Genomic DNA, 12,966 nt, shown 5'->3' with positions numbered 1-12,966 from the left:
AGTAAACTCACCACTTTGTGACCTTGGAATTTCGTCCTCCACTCGAACAGCATTAGATGAGGTACATCCCATTATAAGCTTAGTCCATTGTATTTCTCTGACTGACTATCTGGCTCCAAGGCATCACAGAAATACCTCTAACAGTTCAAATCTGGAATCAACCAATCAGATTGATGCTATAAAGTCTACTCACTTTTATCAGTGTTTTTTAGATAATGGTAAATGCTAGTGTATTTATACTTCATTAATTAGAGCTAGAATGTATCAAAAAATATTCCATTACAGAGGAAATATGTAATAATTTAAAATAGTGATAAGTACTTTCTGAACTGCTCAAAATCAGTCATTATCTTATCAGGGGTCAGTAATAAAACATGTTTAAACATGTTTCTAATTCCTTTCTGAACTAGTATTAATCTTTTGAAATAAACAAAAACATAAAGTACTCTATGGACATTGATAAATTTTACACAAAATTTACATTTTTATAATGTATTGCTACTGTACAAAAGAAGATCAATACAGTAACATTTTCTAACAACTTTCAATTTAAAGTAATTATGATACAAACAAAATATCCTGGGAAACTTTAATAATTGTAAAACTCATTTAATTGTCTTAGAAATGAATCGAAGTCATATTTGTATTTAAACTTTTTACCCTTGTAAGGAGAAAAAGTTTCATGAAGTTCATGTATCTATTTATTAAGCACCTATCAAAATTCTGAGTTTTGTTTTTTCCCTTTTATTTTGAAGGCCTCAGAGGAAAACTGTGCATTATCTTGGTCCCCATTAGAGCGACCGAGGTGAGACAGCTAACACCTTCCTTAACATTCCATTACAAACTGCCAGCAAGTTTACCAAGACTTTTCCCAGAGTTTGACAAAACATATTACTGTTTCTGAATTTCAAGCATTTTATATTATTTCATGGTGAATATTATAATGAAACCTCTTAAGATTTGAATAAATAATACATTTAAAAGTTATAAATGTTCCATTGTAGGGAAACTCATTTGTAAGATTCCAAGTATGTGATAAGATCTCTAAATATCCATCAGTGAGATTCTGCGTTGATTAATTTTAATTATCACCAGTAATCTTCTAATCCATCAAATTTTAGACAAATGATAATAATAAATATGTCAATCTCAAAGAGCAGTACTGTAATAAAGTTCCAATAATGATGTTTTTTAGCTTAAGGTAGTATGGGATACCTCCACGTTATGACGTATTTCCGTTTGAAGTATTGTTTTGATTTGCATGAGTGCTTATTATCGGGTCAAAATTTGTAGATACACCGTTGAAAAGAACACTCTGAAGTCTATTTCAATGCAAGTTCTCACAAGTCGGCATTTTAAGTAAAAACAGACAAAAAAAATCGCAAGTATATAAATTTACTTATAATTGTACAACGGACATTTAAAAAAGCAAACCCCTGTAAAAGGTAGTTTCAACATTGCTGCTTTTGAACACTTTTAAGCAAAAGTTTGAGTAACTGTACAGCACCTTGTGTGCGGTGAGGCATAAATAAGTGCGATTACTTCACATTGTGCTGAATTATCACCAATCAATTATCACGTTAACCAGAGCTGGACTTTTTTGTTATTTAATTCAAGAAGTAACTGTTTGGTCACAAATCAGCTAGCTGTTGTATATAGTCCCAAAACGTTCAGATGAATGCAATTGCTCTGAACAAGACACGTCCTGGAAAGCGATTGTCCATGCATTGTTTTCAAAACCGCTCAAAGTTGAAAACTACAAAGTGCGATTTTTTTATGGTTGGGAAAAAATGCTCATCATTTCTAAAATAGCACCCAGGTTTTTTCAACCCTTGGAAAATAAAGAAGGATAACTCTTCCGCTCGGATCTTTTAATTCAAAAATTTTTTAATGCATTTTATATTTTCCATTAATATATATTTTTTCAATTTGTTTATTTCACTTTGCTAACATATTAAGATACATTCTTATTGTAGACTTTCATGAAATGTTATCCGTCTGTTTTCAAGAAATAAAGTTTTCCCAGTTTTTTACGCTTATTTTTTGTTGAAAATTAAAAAATTACTAAGACATATTTCTCGTCATTTTTGTTTTTATAAACACTTTATATTAGCAAACGCCTGCCTATAATATTAAGCTTATGAAAAAAGAATTATGCAAGAAAAAAAAATCGTTTTTGTATTTCTTATTAAAATAATAAAAAAATTATTAAAATTACACTTTAATATACTGAAAGGTGGGGGTATTTCAAATCCTTCTAATTTGGGTACATAAATATGTAGGAGAAGTTTCGTTTGGTATCCCATACCACCTTAATAGGACCTGAATTTTTTTTTGTTTTTGTTATTATACCATCCTGTAAAGCTAGGAGTTAAGCAAGATCTTCTAAATTAAATATTGATTTTCTGTTCTTGTTGATAAAGATGCCTCAAAAGTTATCACCAAGTAATTTGTACAATAATCTGATGATCCTCCAGTAATTAAACATTTACTAAATAGTACGTAGGTGTAAATCTAATTATTGAATATTCCTAATGCTTTGGGATTTATCTTCAGATACATAAACTTATAATTGTCTTCATGAATTTCTTGAACAATCAATCTTTACACTACATTGCTTTAAAGCAATATTAGCTGCAACTGTGATGTTGGAAATTTTTGTTGCAAAATTGTAATTAACTATTTCATTGACAGAAAAAAGAAACTTTATAAACTTTTATTTTTTACATTTGCGATGGAAGAACTAATTTTAAGCTTTGATTGAATCAAAATTACATTGTTGTCATCCTGTACAATATTGATTTCTTATATAATACTATACATTCCATTGTACAGAAATTTTTCTTCTGAAACAATTTAATACTTTAGTCTAATTGATCAAAAAGATTTAAGTTACATACAGATTTATCATAAAATCACATTTTAACAGCAAAATAAAATTCTCAAAAGTGCAGTAACTACTGCTCATATTGCTTTAATAAAAACTGTAAAAACATGGATTGTTATTTAGCCATATGAAGTCTGTAAAGGAAAAATTATATTGAATCAAAACTAGATAATCATATTTCAGAAATGATTTGTACCGTGTCTTTGATTTATAGTGACAAAGAAGTATTTTTTTTTTTAAAAAGTATTATTAATTAAAAATTGAATATTTTCAGATCTTGGGGGGAGTCAAGGATATCCAGATCCAGACCCCCCCACCCCCACCCCCCAGTTGAGATTTTAGGAATTATTAAATTTCTATTTTAAACTAACAAAAAAATTACCTTGGAATCCCCTCCCCCAATAGGCTTTTCAGGTTTGGTTTGGACAAGCTTTTTGGTGCCTTGTCAAAAAAATTCCATTTCCAATATTTTTCAGTTGATGTGGGGTTCCCCCAGTAAAAAACTTCCTGGATCTGCCCATGCCATATTCAACAAAATATTAAAATTACCTCCTGCAAATGTCTATGACATCACAGTAAGCTTACTGAGATAAATTCATCTACAGTACTATTTTATTGGTTAGAAATGGAGGATATCATTCTCATACACACGTATACCATGTTACATTGGAGTTCACTCACTGCCTTACTGAGGAATAATTAAATTCTGCTTAATTTAAGGCTGATGTTTTCAAATTCCAGGTCAACAAACTTTGACTTAATACAGCAAACAGGTTCAATATTTTTAAGTGTTAATTACATAAGAGGAACATTCTGAGAGTATAAGAAACAATTCTGAATTTACAGTAACTTCCTTCTCTTATATTATGACAGCTACTGTCTACAGAATTCTATGAAACACCTACTGCAATTTTCATGTTGGAATTTTTTTTATGTGAAATTGTAATTTACTGAAATAATGAAGGTTTATAAATTATTCATATTTGCATTAGAAAAACTATTCAGCTGCTCTGATTGAAGCAAAATTACACTATTGTCCTCCTGTATAAAATGATTTCTTTGATTATACTATGTATTCCATTAACACAAGAAATCTTAATTTAAGGTCGAATATGCCATAATTTTATTTCATGGATCTAAATATGATTTCAGCAGGGAAAGATTGATATCAGCTCTTAAAAATTTTACGTAAATTTTTTGCATTTTTTCAATTGAAGAAAATGTAAAAATTGTTTTATTTGCAAATAAGATACTAATTAACAGTTTTAAATTTGCCTGTTATAATGCACAATATAAATACCTAATAGAACATGTCCAGAAGAGTTGTATAGTCTTTTAAAATTTCTAATAAAAAATAATTTATGAATAAAAAGAATATAATTTTTTAATTTGATTGGGATTAGTTCAATTTTTCAATTGGGATTGGTTCAAAATTGAAAATTAGCAATTTTTCTAATGCTTTATAATTTCATTTCAATTTCTTTTTAAGATGTGATTGTGTATTAAATATTCCAATTCGTGACTTGTTTCTTACAAATTTTACACATATGTTTAAAAACAAATAATTCTTCATTTTCATAAATATTTTTAATTAAAGAAATTAAAATGCCTATATGACTCTTCTTGACATTTTTATACATGAGATATTTATATTGTGCATTTATAAAAAAGCAAATTCTAAACTTTAAAGCATCTTATTTGCTAATAAAACAGTTTTTTCATATTCTCTTCAGAAATCTCCCCCCCCCCCCCCTTCCCAATTGTATAAAATATAAGAAAACAAAAATGTCAGCACTTTCAGTAATAATGGGCCATAATTCAGTCAAACAGGGTTAGAATTTCTAAAACGCAATCAGCAATTCTACTTAATACACAGCAATTTATTAAATTTTTGAATGTACAGACAAACCTCATTATCTCGAACTCAAGGGACCAAGGAAAAACTTCGAGATATTCAAGGCTTCGAGATATTGGGGTTAAAATACTTAAAGAATTAGAGGTTTGACTTCCAATTCACTTCTACATATCCATGGTGTTTGAGATATCAGAGTTCGAGATACTGAAGTTCAACTGTATCTGAAGGTTTAAAGAAAGTTTGATTTTCAGGCAACAATTCACTAGGGAGCAATCAGATATACAAAGTTCTGCTGTAATTCTGACTCCCAAGTCAAAGTGGAAGGCAGTTCTTTGGCAGTTTTTTAACCTTCACAGTTCAATGCTGAAGTAGTTTTTAAACAGTTTACTAGCCTTCTCCTCTGTTGTTGGCTGAAGGTTTTTGCATGCTAGTCATTAGACAGTTTTTATTAGCAGTCCACCATTTAAGCAGTTGCTAGGCAGTTCATTAGCAGTATCTTAGCAGTTGCTAAGCAGTTTCCTTGGCAGTATCTAAGCAGTCAATAGGAAGGTTAAGGTGAACTGCTTAAAAACTGCTAAGCAACTGCTATAGGCAGTTTCCTTTGCTATACATATATGGAAATGACTCCACCTACATATAAATATGAAAATATATGAACTGCTTAAAAACTGGTAAGAAACTGCTATAAGCAGTTTTCTTCTCTACTTATAAGGAGATAACTCCACCCATTTATGAATATGAAAATGCATAAAATTTATGCTTCCAGGATAATTCATTCATAAAAATAACATTACAGATGGGAATTTAGCTTAGTATTAGATTTAATCATTGTGTAGATGAATAAACATCATTTTTTAAGGATTTCATTTTCCACTCAATTATCATACAGGTATAAATTGTAAATAAGTCCTTTCATCAAGTTAATTTTCTTGCATTTCTTATAAACAAGTGCCAACTTTAGAGCTTGGTCAATACAGGGGGCTAATCTGCAGATCCCTCAATCAGCAACTTTTATCTGCAAAGATTTTGAATTTATAATTATAATAGTTGCTCGTGAAGTGCCAGTCAATAAAAAGATCATATACATCAATATAGCCACTTATCTTGAAAGAATTATAAATTACTGCATTTAGCTAATTTTACATATCTGACCTAATATAATTGACTCACATAGTTCTTAAAAAGAATCTGTTGGTCTTGTTGAAGAGAGTTTGCAATATATATATACAGAGGAATATTTGATCCTATATTCAGAATTATAAAGTAACATTTGGGTGAATTAAAAAAAAATGACCACCAAACTGAATTTTTTTGGAAAAATTCAACTACTTCTAACATATTTTTCACTTATATCATCATATTGCACATGCATTCTAGTTTAAAATCCTGAAGTGGCAATAGAATAGACAATTGGATTAAAAAGTTTCAGAATTTTTATTAGTAAAATTTCTTTTGAAAAAAGAAAATATCATTACACCTTAAAAGACTTTCTAAAATACATAATCACAAGAAATTATAGTTTTTTTATGCTTCAAAATGGTAAAAGGGGTATAAATGATCAAATCTAGACCTTGATTGAGTATCTTCTCTTGTATGTGTGACAAAAAATTGGTTTTTTGATTGTTATTTTACATTATTTTTTCAATTCTGGTTTGAAAAGTTTCAATAAGAAAAAAATATGAAGCAATAAAATTCCCCAAATTTCACTTTTTTGTCCGTTCAAGCCAATTCTTTAAATCTAAGCCAAAAAAGAATTTTTATATACGAGTTCTCTTAAAAAAAATACTAGATTTTGAAGTGACCCTATGTTACATTATTATGTTGCACTCCTGACATATGATATATTTTTTATTTAACATTGTTTTAAAAATTATAACACACAATAACCCATTCTTACTTTGTAAATTAATTTGTCATTTTGATATTTTTCATCGTTTACGGCAGGTTTTTCATATTTTGAAGACCTTAACACATGATTATTTGCAAAGTGTAATATACATAAATTGTATCTAAAACTATATGTGAAATGATGAAAACTATTCCCTGAATTGACAAGAAAATTTCTGTAATTTGTTGATAGACATAGTGTTTTGAACATCAAATAGTATCAAACATTTTTTTTCAACTCATTTTTTTAGTAAAGATAATTAAAAAGCATTGGTAATTATAAAGCAGTTTTGTTGCACTCCAGACTGCAGTAAAATTTAAAATTAAAATCGTAGAACACAAAAATTCATAAAGTGTTGGCAACATGAAGTGGTAATGAAATTGTGCAATATTTATAGTCCAATACTTCGTGATTAAAATGGATAAAAGTATTTGAAATTCATATTTTATCTGGAATTATTCTCTATTTATGCCAAAAAACTAGCTTAAATGTATATTTAGAAGATAAAATATATTTTATAGCATATTTTCCTTTAGAGGACAAACACAGTAACCCACCAGAAAAATTCTACTCATCATTTTTTCTTAATTTTTATTCTTATTGGATGATTTATAATTCCAACATATTTGTTGTACTCCTGACCAAAAGTATTGGGACCTTTAAAGTAGAATTGTGAAGTGAAAATCACATAGGAACTTGTTCTGTTGTTTCAGTGAAGTTGAGGAGGAATTACTTGAATTTTATGACAATGTTTTAGTGTGTTTATTTTTAACATTCATTAAAAAAATCCCAAAAAAGACAAAAACACAATCTGAATTGATAAAATTGAAAAAGGAAGGATTTTAATAATAAAACTGTCAATAATTTAGTATTAAATTATACAAAAAGATCATTATTAATTAATGAACACGTCTAAGCATGAATAGAAGTGTTTTTGTCACAAAACTTGAATCTTTAAAAAAATGTGTTGCACTCCTGACCATAGAAATATTGATCTGAAGCACAGACAGATCCTGTAATTGATAAATCTATTTGGTAAAAATGTTCTTTGTGTCTTTCTTTTCCAAAATAAAAATCAGAAAATCATATAAAGATAATAGTTTTTTCATGCTTGGGAGCAAAACATCAAATGTTGCACTCCTGACATTATTGGGTATGCACATATACTTGACTCTAATTAATGCTGCTTGTGATTTATATAACATTTTTAAGTTTTAAAATGTCTATCAGTTATTGTTTTACGCTTCGGAAATTCTTTTTTGTCTTGATTTTCTTTCAAAATTTTACAATTGATGTTTTTTTGGCAACACTACATTTTTTCTGTTGCACTCCTGACATGGTATGACATTTTTTTAAACATCAGCCATGACAACAACTTGATTAAACGAAAGTTACTACAGCCCACATTTAAAGCTCAATACTTTGAATATTATCAGGAAAGTCTTTATTTTCAACATAAAGCATTATTATTTATTTCACAGATCTCCAAAAAATATTGAAATTTCAAAATGTCACAAAAAGGTGTTGCACTCCTGACAATTTTAGCATCATTTTTGGGCATAACTTTTTTGTTAATTGAGATATCAACGGGATATTTGGCAGGTATTTAGACACTATCTAAAGACATATGCTGAGACATAGAAATCTATTTTCATTCCTGTATTTTTAGTGTGGGTTGATAAATATGCGTTTGGTCATTTTTTTTTAATTCACCCATTTATTACATTTATTTATCTAATGATGTAAATTAATTCATGTACATATGTAAACTGTAATTACTGATGAAATATTGCATTTACCATCTTTATATCTAAATTAAGTACTAATAATTATAAAATACAAACAGATTATATGTTTTATAATTAGTAATTTGAAATGAGAGAGGGGATATATTATATCACAAGCCCAGACTTACCCTTTTCTCAGCATACTTTAGTGCCAACAAATCTTTTAAATTTTCCTATCACCCTTTTTCATTGTTGCCGCATGGTCATATTAAATTGATCTTTAATATTTCCCATCTCATGGACTTCAGATACATTTGTAACTAATTAATGTTCACATCCAATCCAATACAGTGATGACAGATATGTATTTCCCAAAGTATATTTCACTTCTTTACTGTATACATCTATATAATTTCATACCCTCACAAACATTAATTTGTACTGAAATTTTGAACTGGTCTGAGAAGTGCGCACAAATCTTGACTGGCTCACCTCATTGGATACAGCCCTAAGTTTCAAGCTACCAGGGGGGACACAGCAGGTTGTTAACTAGAGGACTGCATTTGCAAGTTGATGGGATAAAGATTACAAGCTCATGTGTGCATGCCTTTTTAATGTGTAGCCTCAATTTATTATAAACTACTGTATCATTTCTAGTAAGATTTTAAATATATCTTTGTTTCTTTCTAATTTTATTTTCTGTATAAGAAATTCCTGCCTGGCCCCCAATTATTTGTGATGCATTAACAGTAACACATGGGCAATTGTAATGAAGGCTAGTGAAAGCTAGGACCACCAAGAGTGACAAAGTATTGTATTTCCTCATGTGAGAAGCTGAAATGAATTAGTTGCACTTTTAGCAGTTTTGAGAAACTGCTTGTTTGACTGCTTAAGTTTGTTCAATACTGAACTGCTAACACAAATTCTTAGCAGTTTCTTAACCAGTCTGTTAGCAGTTTTAAGGAATGCTAAGACTAAGACTGTTAGAAACTGCTTAAAAACTGCCCAAATACCTCCAGACTGCCTAATAACTGTTTATAAACTGCTAAAATAAGCAGTTCACTATGACTTGGGTATACGTACGTAGAGCACATTAGTGTACATGACATCTACCAACCAAATATTGATCCAACATCAACAATTTAAAAGACTTATATTTTCAATTAAATTATTATGAAAAAGAACATTCCGAAAGTATCAAAATCTACTTCCTTCACATGCAATTACGACAGCTACTGTGAACAATTCTACAAAATTCTATGGAACACTATTAATCTTTATAAAAATACTTCAATGTATTTCCATTGATTTTTCAGTCAATTTAGAGCCCTAACTTGAAAAAAAAGTTGTATTTCAAACTTGAACTGCATCTCTACTACATGTATTATGCAGAAAAGCTATTAAATCTCAAGCCAATACCTCCAAGTTTAATGAAAAACAAAATGTCTGGAAAACAGAATTTTCATTGATTTTCAGTCAGTAAAGGGCTACAATGTGACAAAAGCTTAGAAATCCCATGCAACTCAAATGTAATCTGCAACTCTCTTAATACATTGCCTTTTACAAAAATATACCAAATCTCAGTCTAGTATCTCAGTTTACTAAAACAACACTTCTGGAGATCAAAAGTGTGAGATAAATAAGAACCTATAATCTCTCTTATTTCATCAGTAGAATAAAAACTTGATAATACCCAAATTAATTTAAAAGCTGATTTCAGTTAGAATGAGACACAACGAAGTTGCTGAGAAACAGTATGGAAATCAACAAAAATTGATATGATCAATAAAGTATTGTTTCCAAAATTTGTACTTAGTATTACCTTGCTTCTATTTATTTTATATTAATACAAGAATGATGGACAGAAAGGTGTAGCAGAAAGGAAGAAAATGCAATGGACCATGTAACAAGAGGCCCATGGGCCACATCGCTCACCTGAGTATTTGGCTAGGAGTTCAGTATTTTATAAGTGGTTTTAACCTACCCCTAATGGAAGGGGGGATGATTTAAACAAACTTTAATCTACTTTAACTGAAGATGCTTCAATATAAATATGTTTAATAATGGCTCTGCTGTTCTTGAGAAGAACATTTTTAAAGATTTTTTCCTATGTATTCCTATGCAAAACTTTGATCATTCATTGTGGCCCGCCCCAACCCCGGCGGTAATGATTTGAACAAACTTGAATCTATACAACCTGAGGATGCTTCCATATAGATAAGTTTAATCATAGCTCTGCTGTTCTTGAGAAGATTTTTAAAGATTTTTCCTATGTATTCCTATATAAAACTTTCAGTTGATCATTCATTGTGGCCCCGCCCCAACCCTGGGGGTCATGATTTGAACAAACTTGAATCTACACTACCTGAGGATGTTTCAAAATAAGTTTCATGTTTCCTGGCCCAGTGGTTCTGGATAAGAAGATTTTTAAAGATTTTTCCTATGTATTCCTATGTAAAACTTTGATCATCCATTATGGCCCCGCCTTACCCCCATGGGTCATGATTTGAACAAATTTGAATCTACACTACATAAAGATGTTTCCATATAAGTTTCATTTTTCCTGGCCTAGTGGTTCTTGAGAAGAAAATTTTTAAAATACCCCACCAAATTTTCACTATTTCTTAATTATCTCCCCCCTTAAAAGAGGGTGTGGCCCTTCATTTGAACAAACTTGAATCCCCTTTACCCAACAATGCTTTGTGGCAAGTTAGGTCAAAATTGGCCCAGTGGTTATAATGAAATTGTGAAAAGTTAACGACAGACAACGGACAAATTTTGATCAGAAAAGCTCACTTGAGCCTTCGGCTCAGGTGAGCTAACAAGAAGGGTGAAAATGCAACAGATCAGACAAAGATTTGAACCCAGGCCCCCTGAACTCTTAGAAGGTGCTCAAATGGTCACCAGGGAATGAACTTGCCTGACCACCACTGGTTAATAAAAGCACATAATGAAATGAAACTAATGCACTTAACACGGAGAGTTCAATTCAAATTAAATTACTGTGAGTTAAATTTGAACAGTGTTTAGATGGGGATTACTGTGCATCAAATTGCTTCACATTAGCTCCATGTGGATGCCAAGCAAAGTTGATTCAAATTAAATTTCTATGCATGAGTCATAACAAAATTAAGCCACATGCAACATGGTGATGGTCATATTTAAGTACTTACCGGGTATGCTATTTTTGAGTAAAAAACAATGAAAAATCATGTAAATCATTAAAAATGTGTTTAATTTGCAGTATTTTACTTTGCATTAATTGAGCTTTGTCTAAGATCAATTTACTGCGAATTAAATATTTAATGCACATTTTTGTAAACAGGGCATTATATCTAATTTTTAAAACATTCTCCATCAGTATGACTAATCTGCAGATAGAATAAGATTCACAAAGGACCTGATTAAGCCCCATTAAATGTTGATAAATCAAGTCTTTTCACAATTTACACATAAAGCCTGAATTACCCATTGAATCCATGTTCAATAATGTCTAATAAAAATGATGTTTTTTGGGTTTTTTTTTTTTTTTTGTAAATTACATCAATGTTTCAAGTCCATGAAAATGTCTTGGAAATAGGCAATAATTTTAAGTTTTATTTCAAAATTTTGTTCAGAGCACAAAGTTGAAGAATAAGAAAGTGTGGGCGACCAAAAGCAACATAGCCCAACAGAGTTGAAAGGAAGAGGACAGAAGCTGGATGGCGAACATGGCCGGAATGCAGCTAAAACAGCAGCAACCAATAGAAATGAGTGGAGATGCTCTGTTGGGGCCCTATGTCTCACAAGGCATGAGGAGAATAGCTAAGGAAACAGGTAACAACTTTGATCCAAACTTTACAAGTATTATAACTCATTAATGATGTGATTTTTTGTGCTGTGCTCATATTGTGATGCGAATTGAAATTCAAGAACATGTAACTTTACAAGTCCAGTGCATCAATAGGTGTACTCTTGCACGGTCAGAGAATGCATGAAGTCTAGCTACTCTGTATCAAATTCATAGTTTAATATATAAAGTGAATTTCTCTCTTACATTCTGTAACTATCAAGCACGAGTGGGCAATTTAAACATGTTTTCTATCTTCAATTTATGATACAGTACAACATGGCTCAAATGATCCACTCTGGAAATCAATTTTACTTCATTTTATCCATAAGCTGGAGGAGCAGACAACATGCTTGTCTTTAGCTTCTTTTTCGTAGATACTATAGTCAGGCTATTAAGGCAGAAATCTAGCAATTGATATCAGATGATTGTTTTGCTCCAAGAAACATCATATAATTAAACTGTCCTTTACTTCTTAACAGTGAAACCCCCCCCCCCCTCCCCTTCCCTTCAAAAAAAATTAGAGAATTTCGATGGCACTTCTTGTCATGCACTCAGAAAACAAGCAGGCATTCTTGAATTATTTGTGCGTTATTATTTGACTTTTTAGTATTTAATTTTTTGCATTATTTATCACTTTGCATCTTGTTTTATCTGATGATCCAGGCCTGTCAACTTGACATGATCAGGCTCTAAAATTCAGATCAAGTAACTGCTATTTTAATACAGTAAAACAAGCTGATAGCAAACATGCTTATAATGAATTGATGTTTACAGTGA

General features: G+C 30.5%; 1 protein-coding gene across 1 annotated transcript in view; it reads right to left on the bottom strand.

The window, feature by feature from the left end:
- The window catches only part of LOC133193301 (serine/threonine-protein phosphatase with EF-hands 2-like), a 30,761-nt gene extending 30,610 nt beyond the window's left edge, over positions 1 to 151 (bottom strand). Inside the window, exon 1 of the mRNA XM_061329248.1 lies at positions 12 to 151. Within this exon, the coding sequence (XP_061185232.1) occupies positions 12 to 72 (61 nt within the window). The 5' untranslated portion in view covers positions 73 to 151. The remainder of the gene's footprint in view (positions 1 to 11) is intronic.
- Between the last annotated feature and the right edge of the window lie 12,815 nt (positions 152 to 12,966).

This window comes from Saccostrea echinata, unplaced genomic scaffold (genome assembly GCF_033153115.1).
Source record: "Saccostrea echinata isolate AGI-Se365-2 ecotype Australia unplaced genomic scaffold, CSIRO_AGI_Sech_v1 ptg000027l, whole genome shotgun sequence".
Lineage (NCBI taxonomy): Eukaryota > Metazoa > Mollusca > Bivalvia > Ostreida > Ostreidae > Saccostrea > Saccostrea echinata.
This window is presented reverse-complemented; position numbering and strand designations above follow the sequence as displayed.